General features: G+C 36.6%; 1 protein-coding gene across 1 annotated transcript in view; it reads right to left on the reverse strand.

Moving 5' to 3' along the window:
* RHBDL2 (rhomboid like 2) overlaps nucleotides 1–19,073 on the reverse strand; it is an 85,486-nt gene that overhangs the window by 49,007 nt on the left and 17,406 nt on the right. Inside the window, exons 3-5 of the mRNA XM_053707171.1 lie at nucleotides 17,746–18,019; nucleotides 15,565–15,713; nucleotides 13,605–13,717 (exon numbers count right to left, since the gene is read on the reverse strand). Of these exons, the coding sequence (XP_053563146.1) occupies nucleotides 13,605–13,717; nucleotides 15,565–15,713; nucleotides 17,746–17,952 (469 nt within the window). The 5' untranslated portion in view covers nucleotides 17,953–18,019. The remainder of the gene's footprint in view (nucleotides 1–13,604; nucleotides 13,718–15,564; nucleotides 15,714–17,745; nucleotides 18,020–19,073) is intronic.

The following is a 19,073-nucleotide window of genomic DNA, read 5'->3' on the forward strand; positions in this document are numbered from 1 at the left end:
GGAAAGCCTGAGCCTTTACTGGGTTCGCTGGAATGCGTGAGAGAAAAAATCTTCTCACAGGCGGTCTTACTCTGAATCCTTTGGAACATACAGGGATTGGGGGTGGCGGAGTTACGTAATAACATACTATATAAGCATATAGCTATGCTTATATAGTAAATACGTAAATTTAAAGTGCCATTAGAATTATTACCTGTCGTGGAGACTAATTAAACAGAACAGAACAACTAGCTAAACTAATTGTAACAAGAAATACAATTAAGTATGCAAGAATTAGCTCCACAAAGTGAAATATCTTTCAACTCAACAGAAATTAGTTTGGATAAGTAGAGGAATATTATTCCATAATAGTATCATTTCATTCACACATTGTAATCTTTATTAAGAAAATTTCAGTCATAACTAGGAATAATCAGTCATACAACAGCTAGGGCTAAATAAATTAAAAACATTTGAACCAGGTTAATTATAAATATAAATATGTCACGATGATCTTCTGAAATAATGCCTATCAGCCAGCAGTTAAAGATAAACTAAAGTAAACTAAGCCCTTACAATCCGAGGGCTAAATTTTGTTTATAATTGTATTAAAGCTAGAACTGTTAGGCTGAAATAGACGTATGAGTATATCAACAGGCTATTATTTTAACCATGGTAAGCAGTTTAAAAGTGGACAACTAGGAGAGACAAAGCTAATCCTGTCGAAACCCTGACTCGCGTTTCACAAAGAACGCTTCCTCAGAGGGGGTGCAGGCCGCTGCTATTGGACGCTCTTTATTACACTCAATCACCCACCTCACAACGTAATTGGTTTCTATTCATGAGACGGTAGGACTGGATTGGCTTATAAAGATGTTAGTCAATTGATGAAGTCTTAAGTGTCATCAAACTCGTGACAAAAAAGGAGGTGTGCTGCAGGGAGTGAAATTTGTCAAATGGGAACACCAATCATCAAACTATCATGTCCAACATAGAGGAAATGGGTTTGAATGGATGAGGCTGATTGGAGGATCATGTTTATAAGTGAACAATGCCAATTCTATAATGATCATTCCTAAAACAGCTACCGATCCATCATAAAGTTATAGTAAATAAATAGCATATGTTTTGCTCTCATTATATCTTTCCTCAGCTTCATGGGGCAGTGTATATGCATGCGTAATAATGTTTGATCATATATAAGAGATCATGAGCGTAGACGTCTCAATAAATACGCTAGTTTTAATCCACATCATCTTTACCTAAATGTCCATGATTGATGCCACACACACATACAACTTAACACTCCCCAGTGATATCGCTGTTGCTGAATAATCTATTCATGAGATGGTAGAATTCTATTGGCTTAAAGAGATGTCAATCAATTAATGCAGTCTTAAGTATCATCAAACTCATGACAACAGAGGAGGCATGCTGGGGGGAGTAAGATCTGTCAAATGGAAAAACCAATCGGCAAGCTATTATGCCTAACATGAAGGAGGTACGTCTAAGTGGATAAGAATGATAGGAAGATCATGTTTATAAGTGGACAATGCCCGTACAGTTATAATCGATCCTAAAACAGTTACAGATCCATCTTAGAGTTATAATTACCAAATCGCAGATATTTTACTCTCATATCTTTCCTCGGCATCATGGGGTCCGACAGGAGTAGCTTTGTCTCTCCTAGTTGTCCACTTTTAAACTGCTTACCATGGTTAAAATAATAACCTGTTGATATACTCGTATATCTATTTCAGCCTAACAGTTATAGCATTAATACAATTCTAAACGTAATTTAGCCCTCGGATTGTAAGGGCTTAGTTTACTTTAGTTTATTTTTAACTGCTGGCTGATAGGCATTATTTAAGAAGATCATTGTGACATATTTATATTTATAATTAACCTGGTTCAAGTGTTTTTAATTTATTTGACTGATTATTCCTAGTTATGACTGAAATTTTCTTAATAAAGATGACAATGTGTGAATGAAATGATACTATTATGGAATAATATTCCTCTACTTATCCAAACTAATTTCTCCTGAGTTGAAAGATATTTCACTTCGTGGAGCTAATTCTTGCATACTTAATTGTATTTCTCTTTACAATTAGTTTAGCTAGTTGTTTTACTCTGAATCCTATTCTGTACCCCTGAGAGACAATACTCTGAATCCAATAATTTTGGACCGAATTCATCCAAACATCTTTGAAAAATGTAATCTGCCCCCTACCAGCTGAGCTGGAATGAGGGCCGCACCTTCATGCAGACTTGGGGGCTGGCTTTGATCTCTTAAATGCCTTGGATTTATTCCAATTTGAGGAAGACTTCCAATTGGAAACAGATTCCTTTGGGGAAGGATTAGATTTCTGTTCCTTATTATGTTGAAAGGAACGAAAACGGTTAGAAGCTTTAGATTTACCCTTAGGTATTTTATCCTGAGGCAAAAAACTCCCTTCCCCCCAGTGAGAGTTGAAATTATTGAATCCAACTGAGAACCAAATAATTTATTACCTTGGAAAGAAAGAGCTAGCAATCTGGACTTAGAAGTCATATCAGCATTCCAAGATTTGAGCCACAAAGCTCTTCTAGCTAAAATAGCTAAAGACATATATCTAACATCAATTTTGATGATATCAAAAATGGCATCACAAATGAAATTATTAGCATGTTGAATCAACTTAACAATGCTAGACAAATCATGATCTGATACTTGTTGCGCTAAAGTTTCCAACCAAAAAGTTGAATCAGCTGCAAAATCAGCCAAAGAAATTGCAGGCCTAAGAAGATGGCCTGAATATAAATAAGCCTTCCTTAGAGAAGATTCAAGTTTCCTATCTAAAGGATCTTTAAAAGAATTACTATCTTCCGTAGGAATAGTAGTACGTTTAGCAAGAGTAGAGATAGCCCCATGAACTTTGGGGATCTTTTCCCAAAACTCCAATCTAACTGCTGGCAATGGATACAATTTTTTAAACCTTGAAGAAGGAAAAAAAGAAATACCCGGCCTATTCCATTCTTTAGAAATCATATCAGAAATAGCATCAGGGACTGGAAAAACCTCTTGAATAACCACAGGAGGTTTATAAATGGAATTTAAACGTTTACTAGTTTTAATTTCAAGAGGACTAGTTTCCTCCATATCTAATGTAATCAACACTTCTTTTAATAAAGAACGAATATACTCCATTTTAAATAAATAAGAGGATTTGTCAGTGTCAATATCTGAGGCAGGATCTTCTGAATCAGATAGATCCTCATCAGAGAAGGATAAATTAGTATGTTGCCGGTCATTTGAAATTTCATCAACTCTATGAGATGTTTTAAAAGACCTTTTACATTTATTAGAAGGCGGAATAGCAGACAAAGCCTTCTGAATAGAATCAGAAATAAATTATTTTAAATTTACAGGTATATCTTGTGCATTAGATGTTGATGGAACAGCATTAGGTAATGAACTACTACTGATGGATACATTTTCTGCATGTAAAAGTTTATCATGACAACTATTACAAACCACAGCAGGAGGTATAATCTCCACAAGTTTACAACAAATGCACTTAGCTTTGGTAGAACTGTTATCAGGCAGCAGGGATCCAACAGTGAATTCTGAGACAGGATCAGATTGAGGCATCTTGCAAATGTAAGAGAAAAAAACAACATATAAAGCAAAATGATCAATTTCCTTATATGGAAGTTTCAGGAATGGGAAAAAATGCAAACAGCATAGACCTCTGACACAGAAAAAGGCAAAAGGCAAATAGGAATGGGGTCTTAAATAATGAAAATAAACGTCCGAAAACGACACACTCGCGTCATAGATGAACCTTGTGAAGGACTCGGCGTCAACTAAGACGCTGGAAATTACGAATTTGCATCAACAAACGTAACTTTGCGCCAAAAAATCTTGCTCCAAAAATGACGCAATAAACTTTGGCATTTTGCGCCCTCACAAGCCTAATTCTGCCCATGAATTTTTAAGACAGTCAATTTGAAAAAGAGATTATACCCCAGGTAAGAAATACATTTTCATAAAAAAGCATTTCCCAGAATGTAGACGTAAAAATATTAGCCAAAGTATTAGCCACTAGACTTAATAAATTTCTACCTAAACTAATATCAACAGACCAAGTTGGCTTCGTACCAGGCAGGGAAGCCAAAGATTAGGGCCCAGCGCATTATAGATTATGTAAATCACCATAGATGTCCATTGACCCTATTTGCATCCGATGCTGAAAAAGCTTTCAATAGGGTGGACTGGACATTTCTCAAAATGGCTATGTCCAATATGAATCTGGGAGACAATTTTCTCCATATGGTTTTCTCCCTTTATTCAGGTCCCAACGCAAAGGTAAAGGTGAATGGCACATTGTCAGATTAATTTTCCATTTCTAACGGAACCCGTCAGGGCTGCCCCCTCTCCCCCTTGTTGTTTCTTTTATCATTTGAAATCTTGGCCCAGAGAGAGCACAAATTAATGATGTATGCAGATGACATACTCTTTTCCCTGACCAATATTGAACACTCCATACCGGCTCTAATTTCAGAATTAAGAGATTATGGCCAAATCTCCAATTTCCATTTAAATGTGTCTAAATCGGAACTACTTAACATTACTTCCCCCCGCACTTGGCACAACAAATGGCCAAGGAGTTTGGTCTGACTATAGCCCCAGAGAAAATAAAATACCTGGGTGTGTATCTGACAGCTAATCTAAACTCTCTTTTCAAACATAACTATTCGCAACTTAAAAAATAAATCTCTGATGATCTATGTTCATGGAATTGCAAACCTTTGTCTTGGCTAGGCAGAGTAGGTATTATTAAAATGAACATACTGCCTAGGTTATTATACATATTCCAGACACTGCCGATCTCTGTACCTAGCCAGTTTGTACGACAAATACAAAACACTATTGACAACTTTATATGGGGGGGAAGGAGTAGAGTGCAAAGAAAAACCATGTACCTACCTAGAGAGCGGGGTGGACTGGGTGTGCCAAATATAGCACTGTACAGGAGAGCCATTCTGCTACAGCAAATACTGGAGTGGAGCCACAATACCGGCCAAAAGGCATGGGTTCAGATTGACAACTATGTGCTAGGGAGAGGTAATTCTGCATCACTAGTATGGACAGAACCCAGAAAATGCCCTGACACACTACATCATTATCCCAGTATATCAGAAATTTTTAAAGAATGGGACACGACTATAAACACTAACCCACATATCTCAACTAGAGTAGGACCGCTCCTCCCTATTAGAGAAAATGTAGATCTCCCATTGGGAAATACCAACATCTCTCATAGGCCCTCTAATAGACTTAGAGAAGGAACATTGCACTTTACAATAGAAATGGGATGTAAAAACAGAAATGGGATGTAAAAACATTCCCTACATGGTTAACCCGAGTGCAATTAATACACTTCATAACCACACACAGACAAAAATCAAGCATGCAGAGAAAGCTCACAACATTTGAAAAATTGTGTACGCAAGACACTCCGCCTAGACATACAATCTCACTAATCTATAAAATTCTACTGCTGCCAAATGAAAACATGCTGCCAAATTATATAAGGCACTGCGGTAGAAGCTACATTGGGGATTAAATCATTCAGACTGGCTGCATCTGCCTCGGTGTCAGCCTCAATACAAGAGATGCATATAAAATTTATCAGCAGATGGTAGCTAACACCACATAGATTACATAAAATGTACCCACAGATTAGTGATAGATGTTGGATGGCATGTGGACAGGCAGGCACGATGCAACATATATGGTGGGAATGCCCTCACATAGTGGAGTTTTGAAGATCAGTTTTCCGATCTATTTCCTCTGTACTAAGTATAGACATAGCACCTAATTTTCACCATTTGATGTTTCTTCAGATCCCGAAATTACAAAATAAATTGCATAAAATTATTCTCTTTTTAATGCTAAACAGCGCCAAGAAACTTATCCCAAAAAAATGGAAGTCGAGTATGCCACCAACAATCCGGGACTGGCATGCCCAGACTACAGAACTATTACAATTAGAACGCCTACATTACTTGACAACAAATAACATACAATTTCATCAGGGGCTTTTGGATCTCTGGAATGGAGTCCAGTTGTGATGGACCACACGGGACCTTAGATGTAACCAGGCAAAATTCATTGACACACAAAGTACAAATACCCCTATCCCTCTTCCCTTCCCCCCATCTTCCTTTCTTCTCTATTCTTCATAATCTTTCTGTTTCTATATATTCTTTAACTATACTCATTAATAGAACGGAAAGTCAACTTAGGTATAAATACCTTGAATGCACACTTGAACACAAGAATAATTTGATGGTGTTGGTTGAGAACATAAATATGGAAAAATGTATGATTATGACAACTCGCTCCACTTCATGTATTATTTGATAGGTATTGTATTGATATGCAACTTGTACTGTTGACAATTTTTCTTTTTCTCTCACACTGTAAACATTTATTCCTTAATAAAAAATCTTTAAAAAAAAAAAAAAAAAAAAAAAAGCATTTCCCAGATATGAAACTAACAGTCTGCAAAAGGAAATATACTGAAAACCTGAATCATGGCAAATATAAGTACAATACATATATTTAGAACTTTATATAAATACATAAAGTGCCAAACCATAGCTGAGAGTGTCTTAAGTAATGAAAACATACTTACCAAAAGACACCCTTCCACATATAGCAGATAGCCAAACCAGTACTGAAACGGTTATCAGTAGAAGTAATGGAATATGAGAGTATATTGTCAATCTGAAAAGGGAGGTAGGAGATGAATCTACGACCTATGAAATAGATCTTGCATTCAATAGGTGATACTCCCTTCACATCCCTCTGACATCCACTGTACTCTGAGAGGAATCGGGCTTCAAAATGCTGAGAAGCGCATATCGACGTAGACATCTTAGCACAAACTTACTTCACCACCTCCATGGCAGGCAAAGTTTGTAAAACTGAATTGTGGGTGTGGTGAGGGGTGTATTTATAGGAATTTTGAGGTTTGGGAAACTTTGCCCCTCCTGGTAGGATTGTATTTTCCATACATCACTAGCTCATGGACTCTTGCCAATTACATGAAAGAAATATATATTTATTCTTTTGAGTATTTTGAATTTTTTACAGTATCTATTATAATTTGATTATTAATATTATTTAATATTTTATATTTAATATCTCAATAAAGCGCCTTAAAATAGCTAATTCTTCATCAGCGCTAAACCAACAACACATTAGACCTAAAGTGCAATAACTGAAGCGTGTTACACATATTTTACATTCCTATGTTCTTCACATAGCAAAAAAACTTTTTTATTATTAACTAGGCGATAAATCTGCCCAGAGGGCAGTCTATGTTTAAAAATTACAAACCCCCAAGCTAAAGTTACAAAAAGAAAAAAGTAAAATTACAGAAAAATATAAACAAAGATTTCCAAAATAAAAAATTTAAACCTAAATGAATACCCCTATAAAAATAAAAAATCCCACCCAAAATAAAAACACTCCCTAATCCAATACTAAACTACCAATAGCCCTTAAAAGGGCCTTTTGTAGGGCATTGCCCTAAGTTAAACAGCTCTTATACTTACAAAAATGACCAATCACCGCCTAACAATAAAACTAAATAAAAAGCCTAACACTAAAAAAACCTAAACTAGCCATTGCCCCTAAAGGGGCATTTGTATGGGCATTGCCCTTAAAATGACATTCAGCTCTTTTACTGCCCTTAAAAGGACAATCAGCTATTTTACATCCCATTAAATCCCTAATCTTAAAAATAAAAAAATCCTAAAACTAAGACCCGTTCCTGAAGTCCGGCGGAGAAGGTCTTCTTCCAGGCGGCTCAGTCATCTTCCATCTTCATCCTGTGCGAAGGTGGCAAGGAGCGGAGGTGCGGAGCGGTCTTCCCCAATCCGCAGATTCTTAGCGGCGGTTCCTTAGCGGCGGTCTTCAGAGGCAGCGATCCTCGGCAGCGTAGAGGTTCCTCTTCATTTGATATCTGTCGCACGCTGAAAATTAAATGCAAGGTATCGCATTCAATTGGGGGTACCTTTCATTCCTATTGGCTAAAATTTTGAAATCAGCCAATATGATTAGAGCTGCTGAAATCCTATTGGCTGTTCAAATAAGCCAATAAGATTTCAGTAGCTATTATCCTATTGGCTGATTTCAAAATTTAAGCCAATAGGAATGCAAGGTACCCCAATATATATGGGGTACCTTGCATTCAATCTTCAGTGTGCGACGGACGATCGCATGAAGAGGAGCCTGGACGTTCACATGAAGAGGAGCCTCCACGCCGCTGAGGACCACCATCCGTGCATCGGGGAAGCCAGCTCCTTACCTCCGCTTCATGCCGCCTTCGCTCCAGATGAAGATAGAAGATGATGGAGCCGCCTGGAAGAAGACCTTTTCCGCCGGACTTCAGGAACAGTGAGTACCTATTTGGGTCTTAGTTTTAGGATTTTTTTTTATTTTTATTTTTTTAAGATTAGGGATTTAATGGGCTGTAAAATAGCTGAATGCCATTTAAGGGCAATGCCCATACAAATGCCCCTTTAGGGGCAATGGGTAGTTTAGTTTTTTTTTATTTTGGGGGGTTTGGTGGGTGTGGGGGGTTAGTATTTTTTTAAACATAAAAGAGCTGTTTAAGGGCTATTAGTAGTTTAGTTTAGAGGGTGTTTTTATTTTGGGGGGCTTTTTTATTTTCATAGGGAATAGGTTTAAGTTTTTTTATTTTTAATCATTTTGTTTATTATTTTCTGTAATTTTAGAGTTTTTTACTTTTTGTAATTTTAGATTTTTTTTTTGTAATTTAATGTTAAGTTTTATTTAAGTGTAACTTAGTATTGGGGTTAATTTAGGGGGTGATAGGTTAGGGGGCTTAGTAATTAAATTATTTATTTGCGTTGTGGGGGGTTGTCGGTTTAGGAGTCAATAGGTTAATTAGGTTTATTGCGATGTGGGGTTTTGATGGTTTAGGAGTCAATAGGCTAATTAGGTTATTTGCTATGTGAGGATTTGTCGGTTTAGGGGTTTGTTAATACTTTGTGTGGGAGGTTAGGTTTTTTTTGTTATACTTCGTGCGGGCGGTTACGTGTTTTTTTATTTCTTGCATGCGGTTTGGTGTTTTGTCGTGCAGGCGGTTGCATGCTTTTTTTTTTTTTTTTTAGGCTTCAAGTTTGCCTACGCTGCATCCAGGGGGATTCCAAAAATGACAGGGTGGTGAAACAATCCACCTTCAGTGCATCCAGGTGGATTCTTTTGGCTGCGCATGCAGCCAACATTCTTTTGGCTGCCTCGCACAGCCAACATTCCTTTGAGGATGCATGTGCAACTGGCAACACCAACGGACATGTTACAAACGGGATTATAGTATAGAAGTGATGGTAAACTCTCCTCGTTATAAAAACACATCCGGAATTTTAGTGATATTTTAGATGGAGTTTAATTCATCAGTTGTAATGAAGATGCTATAACTTACTTTTTAATATAGATATGAAATTCAAATTTCCTACGCTCAGACCAGATAGTGGTTATATGAGTGTAACAGTATATTTGAATGTATTTATGTTGAGTTTGGTGCAACTTTTATTTTATCCCTAATCCTTTATGTGAGGTCTTCAGTCCAACTGATCCGATCTCTGGATAATTTTCTAAAAGTGCCCCAAATGCCCTCAAAATAAAGGGCATTATAGTTTTTTATTTTAAAAAAAAAATATGGCTTTTTTAAAAAAATCTACACACTATCGGCTAGATTTAGAGTTTTGTCGGTAACGACCCGCGTAGCTAACGCATGCTTTTTTTTCCCCGCACCTTTTAAATACCGCTGGTATTTAGAGTTCACAGAATGGCTGCATTTTCAGTGCGTTAGGCTCCAAAAAAGGAGCATAGAGCATAATTTACCGCCACTGCAACTCTCGATACCAGCGGTGCTTACGGACGCGGCCAGCTTCAAAAACGTGCTCGTTCCCGATCCCCCCATAGGAAACAATGGGGCAGTTTGAGCTGAAAAAAACCTAACACCTGCAAAAAAGCAGTGTTCAGCTCCTAACGCAGCCCCATTGTTTCCTATGGGGAAACACTTCCTACGTCTGCACCTAACACCCTAACATGTACCCCGAGTCTAAACGCCCCTAACCTTACACTTATTAACCCCTAATCTGCCGCCCCGCTATCGCTGACCCCTGCATATTATTATTAACCCCTAATCTGCCGCTCCGTACACCGCCGCAACCTACATTATCCATATGTACCCCTAAACTGCTGCCCATAACACCGCCGACCCCTATATTATATTTGTTAACCCCTAATCTGCCCCCCACAACGTCGCCTCCACCTACCTACAATTATTAACCCTAATCTGCTGACCGTACCTCACCGCTACTCTAATAAATTTTTTAACCCCTAAAGCTAAGTCTAACCCTAACCCTAACACCCCCCTAAGTTAAATATAATTTAAATCTAACAAAATAAATTAACTCTTATTAAATAAATTATTCCTATTTAAAGCTAAATACTTACCTGTAAAATAAATCCTAATGTAGCTAAAATATAAATAATAATTATATTGTAGCTATTTTAGGATTTATATTTATTTTACAGGCAACTTTGTATTTATTTTAACCAGGTACAATAGCTATTAAATAGTTAAGAACTATTTAATAGCTACCTAGTTAAAATAATTACAAAATTACCTGTAAAATAAATCCTAACCTAAGTTACAATTAAACCTAACACTACACTATCAATAAATTAATTAAATAAACTATCTACAATGATCTACAATTAAACCTAACACTACCAATAAATAAATTAAATTAAATACCCACAAATAAATACAATTAAATAAACTAACTAAAGTACAAAAAATTAAAAAAGCTAAGTTACAAAACATAAAAAAATTAATTACAAACATAATAAAAATATTACAACAATTTTAAGCTAATTACACCTACTCTAAGCCCCCTAATAAAATATCAAAGCCCCCCAAAATAAAAAAATGCCCTACCCTATTCTAAAATTAAAATAGAAAAGCTCTTTTACCTTACCAGCCCTTAAAAGGGCCTTTTGCGGGGCATACCCCAAAGAATTCAGCTCTTTTGCCTGTAAAAAAAAACATACAATACCCCCCCAACATTACAACCCACCACCCACATACCCCTAATCTAGCCCAAACCCCCCTTAAATAAACCTAACACTAAGCCCCTGAAGATCTTCCTACCTTGTCTTCACCATGCCAGGTATCACCGATCGCTCCAGGATCCGAAATCTTCATCCAAGCCCAAGCGGGGGCTGGAGATCCATCATCCGGCTGAAGTCTTCTATCAAGCGACGGCTGAAGAGGTCCAGAAGAGGCTCCAAAGTCTTCCTCCTATCTGGGCAGAAGAGTAGATCCAGACCGGCAACCATCTTCTTCAAAGCGGTGACAAGCGGCTCCATGTTGAAGACCTCCGGCGCAGATCCATCCTCTTCTTGCGACGTCCTAAGTCTGAATGAAGGTTCCTTTAAATGACGTCATCCAAGATGGCGTCCCTCGAATTACGATTGGCTGATAGGATTCTATCAGCCAATCGGAATTAAGGTAGGAAAAATCTGATTGGCTGATGGAATCAGCCAATCAGATTCAAGTTCAATCCGATTGGCTGATCCAATCAGCCAATCAGATTGAGCTTGCATTCTATTGGCTGATCGGAACAGCCAATAGGATGCAAGCTCAATCTGATTGGCTGATTCAATCAGCCAATCAGATTTTCCCTACCTTAATTCCGATTGGCTGATAGAATCCTATCAGCCAATCGGAATTCGAGGGACGCCATCTTGGATGACGTCATTTAAAGGAACCTTCATTTAGACTTAGGACGTCGCAAGAAGAGGATGGATCCGCGCCGGAGGTCTTCAACATGGAGCCGCTTGTGACCGCTTGGAAGAAGATGGTTGCCGGTCCGGATCTACTCTTCTGCCCGGATAGGAGGAAGACTTTGGAGCCTCTTCTGGACCTCTTCAGCCGTCGCTTGATAGAAGACTTCAGCCGGATGATGGATCTCCAGCCCTCGCTTGGGCTTGGATGAAGATTTCGGATCCTGGAGCGATCGGTGATACCTGGCATGGTGAAGACAAGGTAGGAAGATCTTCAGGGGCTTAGTGTTAGGTTTATTTAAGGGGGGTTTGGGTTAGATTAGGGGTATGTGGGTGGTGGGTTGTAATGTTGGGGGGGGTATTGTATGTTTTTTTTTACAGGCAAAAGAGCTGAATTCTTTGGGGTATGCCCCGCAAAAGGCCCTTTTAAGGGCTGGTAAGGTAAAAGAGCTTTTCTATTTTAATTTTAGAATAGGGTAGGGCATTTTTTTATTTTGGGGGGCTTTGTTATTTTATTAGGGGGCTTAGAGTAGGTGTAAATAGCTTAAAATTGTTGTAATATTTTTATCATGTTTGCAATTAATTTTTTTATTTTTTGTAACTTAGCTTTTTTTATTTTTTGTACTTTAGTTAGTTTATTTAATTGTATTTATTTGTAGGTATTTTATTTAATTTATTTATTGATAGTGTAGTGTTAGGTTTAATTGTAGATAATTGTAGGTATTTTATTTAATTAATTTATTGATAGTGTAGTGTTAGGTTTAATTGTAACTTAGGTTAGGATTTATTTTACAGGTAATTTTGTAATTATTTTAACTAGGTAGCTATTAAATAGTTATTAACTATTTAATAGCTATTGCACCTGGTTAAAATAAATACAAAGTTGCCTGTAAAATAAATATAAACCCTAAAATAGCTACAATATAATTATAATTTATATTGTAGCTATATTAGGGTTTATTTTACAGGTAAGTATTTAGTTTAAATAGGAATAATTTATTAAATAAGAGTTAATTTATTTTGTTAGATTTAAATTATATTTAACTTAGGGGGGTGTTAGGGTTATGGTTTCACTTAGCTTTAGGGGTTAATACATTTATTATAGTAGCGGTGAGGTCCGGTCGGCAGATTAGGGGTTAATAAGTGTAGGTAGGTGTTGGCGACGTTGAGGGGGGCAGATTAGGGGTTAATAAATATAATATAGGGGTCAGCGGTGTTAGGGGCAGCAGATTAGGGGTACATAAGTATAACGTAGCTGGCGGCAGTGTGCGGTCGGCAGATTAGGGGTTAAAAAAATGTAATCGAGTGGCGGCAATGTGGGGGGGCCTCGGTTTAGGGGTGCATAGGTAGTTTATGGGTGTTAGTGTACTTTAGAGCACAGTAGTTAAGAGCTTTATGAACCAGCGTTAGCCCAAAAAGCTCTTAACTCCTGTTTTTTTTCTGCGGCTGGAGTTTTGTCGTTAGATTTCTAACGCTCACTTCAGCCAAGATTCTAAATACCGGCGTTAGAAAGATCCCATTGAAAATATAGGATACGCAATTGGCGTAGGGGGATCTGCGGTATGGAAAAGTTGCGGCTGCAAAGTGAGCGTTAGACCCTTTAATGACTGACTCCAAATACCAGCGGTAGCCCAAAACCAGCGTTAGGAGCCTCTAACGCTGGTTTTGACGGCTAACGCCAAACTCTAAATCTAGCCGTATGTGAATGCAAATAATCTCATAACAGATTATATAAAGCACTCACCCCCAATGACTCCTGCTAAGTAGACTAAGCCAATACGATGTCCTTTGTGAACCAGCTCCAAAGGAATTCCAAGCGTCAACTGGACAACCAGATTTCCAATAATATGTTCAACTCTGTGAATGTGAAGTTTTGGTTATTACCGGTAACATTACAAGTATACTATTACTATAGAACAGGTAGAATAGAAATATATATGACATTACTAACATTCAGGTTTAACAATGGAAAAACCAAATCTGTCTCAGTATGCTTGTCAATATATATATCAATGCTTCTGCACTACTGAAGAAAATGCTGTAATGGAGTGAGGACATCTCTCAATTATGCAGCAGCAACATGTATTACAGCAATGCTAGCACAGTGTATTACAGCAATGCTAGCACAGTGTATTGCAAATCATTTACATCTGGCAAGAACAGAAGCAAAACAAGCAATCCATAGTAATTAAAGGGACAAAAAAGTGCAAACAAAATGTTAGAACCTTTTATCACTGGGCTATTGTTTGCATATCTTCTGCAAAGTGCTTAAAGGGACATGAAACCCAACATTTCTCTTTCATGATTCAGACAGAGCATACAATTTTAAACAACTTTCCAGTTTACGTCTTGTATCACATTTGCTTCATTCCTTTGGTATCCTTTGCTTAAGGAGCTGCAATGCAATGCACAACAATGGCAAGCTAGCTCCCAAGAGTGCATTGCTGCTCCTGAGCCTACTAAGGTATGCTTTTCAACAAAAGATACCAAGAGATAATAGAAGTAAATTGGAAAGTTGTATGCTCTTTCTGAATGAAAGTAACATTTTGGGTTTCATGTCCCTTTAAACACATAGTTAAAGTCAGATTTTCTATCACAATTTCAGGGTTTTATGTCCCTTTAAGGCTAAACCTTACTGAATAGAAAATGTGTCTGTACTTTCTGAGGATCAAGAGTGCCTGAAGAAAACAGCTGTAGTAAGGTATACAATACAAAGGTAGGACATTATAATTAGAAGCATATTTTGCACTTAAATCGACTTGTCACAGATACAAATGTTTATGCAATAACTGAATAGCAGGGCTGTAACTACAGGGGTTTTAGAGGTATCAGCTGAGACCGGGCCCATCTAGTATACAGAAAAACCTGCCACCATAGAAGTACATGATGGCTGCACAAGTGCATATCCTCAGGTGTAAACTAAAGAGGAAGGGTGATTCCTGTGGCCTGATAATGTAAAGCTCTACACTCTGGTGACATTGTCTATAACGTTTTCTCTGTACTGTGATGTCCATCAAACAATTTTGTTAAGGTAAACTTTAGCTTTAGAGCTGTGATCTAGCTTTACAGAATTAGAATTATGTATGTAAAGGTGAGACACCTACCATTCAATGCTCATAAAACCTCCAAAGATTTTGAGTGATTTCTCTCCATGCCGGCGAGGTTATGAGCATAGGGACCACAGTCTCCTATGTGGCTGCCGGCTCAGTTTCTGGAAATGGCTAGAATGAGGGCTATTAAAATGGGGGTGTCCTGCCGCAGCCTTTTGCCTATTGAGGTCTAGTTTGACCCCTGCTGAAGAGACTATAGGAATGGCAGTATCACCACTGGGTTTGTTATTGAGGTGTATTAGATAAAGGGGTAACATTAGCTACTATAATGTTCCAGATGAAGCCGGGAGTATTTTGTATGACACTCTCTAAACAGTTGGAAAAACGAAGGAAAGTGATTACGAAATATGTAATCCAAACAAACTGTATTGAACATGGTAAGCAATATTACTCAGAGAGTCTCTTTCTTCTATACTATACCTTGCTAAATTACATAAACATCATTAAAGGTCATTTACTTTTCATGTCTGAAATGGTTCACATTGTAGGTTTTATTAATGCACTTTATGTTTATAAATTACTTTAGGTTTATTTTTCAAATTTATTTCACAGATCTATTAAGTAAAAAAAAGTCAGCATAGTCTCTCTTCTTACCCAGCATGCACAAACATATAGGAAATGAACCTCCATGCTTCCTGCCTCTTCTCACTTCTGTATATGAAAGGACTTTCCCAGATACCTGTGCCCAGCGTGATCCACTGCTTTTGTGGCTTCCACACTGCATAGTATATAAACACAGCAAGCTGCAGCAAGGAGCGGATAGGAAGAAAATTATAACAGCTCTTACTCTACAGCAAAATGTGTACACAACTCTCACATTATTCTGAGCACTTTAATACACAACAGTGTGTACAGATGCTGCTAAGTGCATATGTACACATTTATAGACATATATATTAAAATTCATTAAAATTATGGGGGGAGATAAACTGAAATCTAAAATCCTCCATGTCTCAAAATTAAATCAATGTAAATATTTGCGTAGGAAATTAGTACATCTAGGCAAGTATCCCCGCTTGCTTTTCCCCAGAAATTCTTAATATACAATGTTTCCAATGCACAACAGAATTGTGGGTAAGATATGCAAATTAGATATGCAAATTCTCAGGTTTTTTTGCTTCAAAAATACTGTTTTGCTGTGTCAAAACAGTATTTTTGAAGCAAAAAAAACAGAGAATTTGCATATCTAATTTGCATATCTTACCCACAATTCTCTTGTGCATTGGAAACATTGTATATTAAGAATTTCTGGGGAAAAGCAAGCGGGGATACTTGCCTAGATGTACTAATTTCCTATGCAAATATTTACATTGATTTAGACATATATATATATATATATATATATATATATATATATATATATATATATATATATATATATATATATATATATATATATATATATATATATATATATATAATATCTCTCTCTCTCTCTCTCTCTACATATATATATATATACATATATTTATATATATATATATATATATACACACACATTTTTTTTTATATAAAGTGTTATACTGTGTACTTACTGTAAATATTTCGCATTCCGATGTTCTGTACATAGGGGAATATGTTCTATGTATTTATAAATAGATTTTCCTATATATATCTGTGTGTATATATATATATATATATATATATATATATATATATATATAAACCAGCACTGCAGAATCTGTTGGCGCTCTACAAATAACTGATAATATATATATATATATATATATATATATATACCTATATATATCATGTAATCATGTAGATAGATGGATAGATATATACTGTTACAAAATGCAATCTGATATATGTAGAAATATGTATTTATGAATAAATAGAACATATTACACTATATGAAGAACATTGGAATGTAAAATATTAATAATTTTATGTCAGGTTAGCGCACTTGAGAATATGCAATCGGTTTTGCTCGTGAGTTTTTTTCCCCCCTCTTTTGTTGCTCCTTTGTCTCCTATGAGGGAATACATTAATGCGGTTGCAATATTCGAAGTTCTGCTTTTTGTGCTCGTCATGAAAGGTCATCATTATAGATTGGATCAAAATTATTTTGTTTATGTATGCACAGTACATCAGTAATAAAGCAAAGCATTGCAAAAATGGTTCAAAAGCAGTTAGAATTGTCATTTTCTAAAGAAAAAATCTGCTGGGATTTGAAACTGCTGAGCAGCACATGGATATATCCCTAAAAAAAGCCTACACAACCTGTAGATAACTAGGTATGCGCACAGTTAGTGAGGTCACACACCCTCCCTGAGACCCCAACATATATATTTTTTCACATTCAATTTTTGCATTGGCTGCCAATAATACACATTGCAGTGATTTGACGTCCCTTGACTTCCAACAGCACATACAGACTGTGAATAACATATAAGACATTGTTTTTTTTTACCCTTATTGGCAGCCTGAAACACAATGAGAAGTGCATGTGTAGTGTCACTTTTTTCTGGGCTATATTTGAAATGTATAGAGGAATAGGAGTCCTTTAAAATGTAGCTGCCAATAAGTGTCCATCTTTTTATATAGATTTTACAGGACAGCGGGCTAAAATACAGGATTATCTGTTTGAGGACACCAGGCAACCCTATCTATTCATAATCCCAGGAAAACTACAGTATGCACTGCAGGGGGAGAGGAAATCAACTAAATAAATCACGAGCATGCATTGCAATATATTTACATATGCTTTACTAAACATGCTGAGGGAGATTTAACTTTGTATGTAATTAAAGATAACTATAATTTCTCAAATACCTCAGCAATGCTTATGGTGATTATGAAGATAGGAGGAGGTATGCAGTTTGCTCTCTTTAGATATGTAGCCTGATGCTCCGCAGGAAGCATCCAATTGGAAATGGTTCTATGCATTCTATCACAACATGTGTTAGAGGAAGTGTCCTCTTCTTCAACCTCAGTCTCATCCGCCCAGCGATCACGGGAGTTCATTCCTTCCAGTTCCATGTTTTCTGGAATACTATGCTAACGATTCCTTTGTTTGGAGACTAATTAATCCATTATTTTCTTCCCTCTAAACATAAAAACATTTTGAATATTGGTGATGCTGATTATATATATAATAAATATAATATATAAGATAATATAAATATAATTATATTTATATAATAAATATATGACAAACCCTAAGGAACAAGGTAAAATATGCAAAAATGATCATGCTGATTTTCACTGAAATTATTATGCAATGCTAAGGTGGCTGAAACGGATTCATTAAAGACACAGTAAACACCTGGAGATTTTAATATACCATATTTAGATATGCATAATAAAACAACTTAGCAAGATACTGTCATTATTTATTTTGCCCCCTTTTCTTGTAATTTTGATTTTTTAAAAATTAGGATTTTCTAATTCTCTAAACGGTAAAAGCAACCTGTTGATTTTACAAGGTGTTTACTGTCCCTTTAAATGTAATTTTTCACTTTCATATACCTTTAATTGAGATAACATTGTCATTTTATATAAAACCACTTACAAATATTATTTTCTACTATAAATACATAATCTGTTACATTACTTCCTATAAATACAAGTGAATCAGTGCACACTATGCATTTTGTCTCTAAGTGGGAAGGTCTGTAGATGATATAAATACTCTGTAAATATTATGCAGTTTGAATCTCAGACTAACATTGTTTTGGTGTTCTAATGTTTGTCAAAGTGTTGAATTTTGCAGAGGATAGGGTAGGTTTTGGGGATGGGAATTTAATTTACTTTGTTCACAATAGATGAAAACGTTTAGCACCCTAAACAAATCAGTATAATTTGTTCAACTTCTATTCTAGACCATAGCAATGCAAAAATAAGGGGAGAGGACCTTTGACCCCCTGGGAGGGGATAGGGCCCTATGAACAAGTTATGGGGTGGGTCATAGTAGAGGGGTATTTAAGGCAGAGGGGGAGGGCTGGCCATTTTAGTGCCAAATAAGTAAAGGTAGCATTTTCTCCTCAGTCCCATTTGTTTAAAGGGTTTTCATTTGTCACAGCCATTGGCGGGTGCTAGTCCCCTCACGTCCGGAACTGGACTATGACCATAAGTGGTTGGGTTAACCTCCCCACAGGGTG

This window comes from Bombina bombina, chromosome 3 (genome assembly GCF_027579735.1).
Source record: "Bombina bombina isolate aBomBom1 chromosome 3, aBomBom1.pri, whole genome shotgun sequence".
NCBI lineage: Eukaryota > Metazoa > Chordata > Amphibia > Anura > Bombinatoridae > Bombina > Bombina bombina.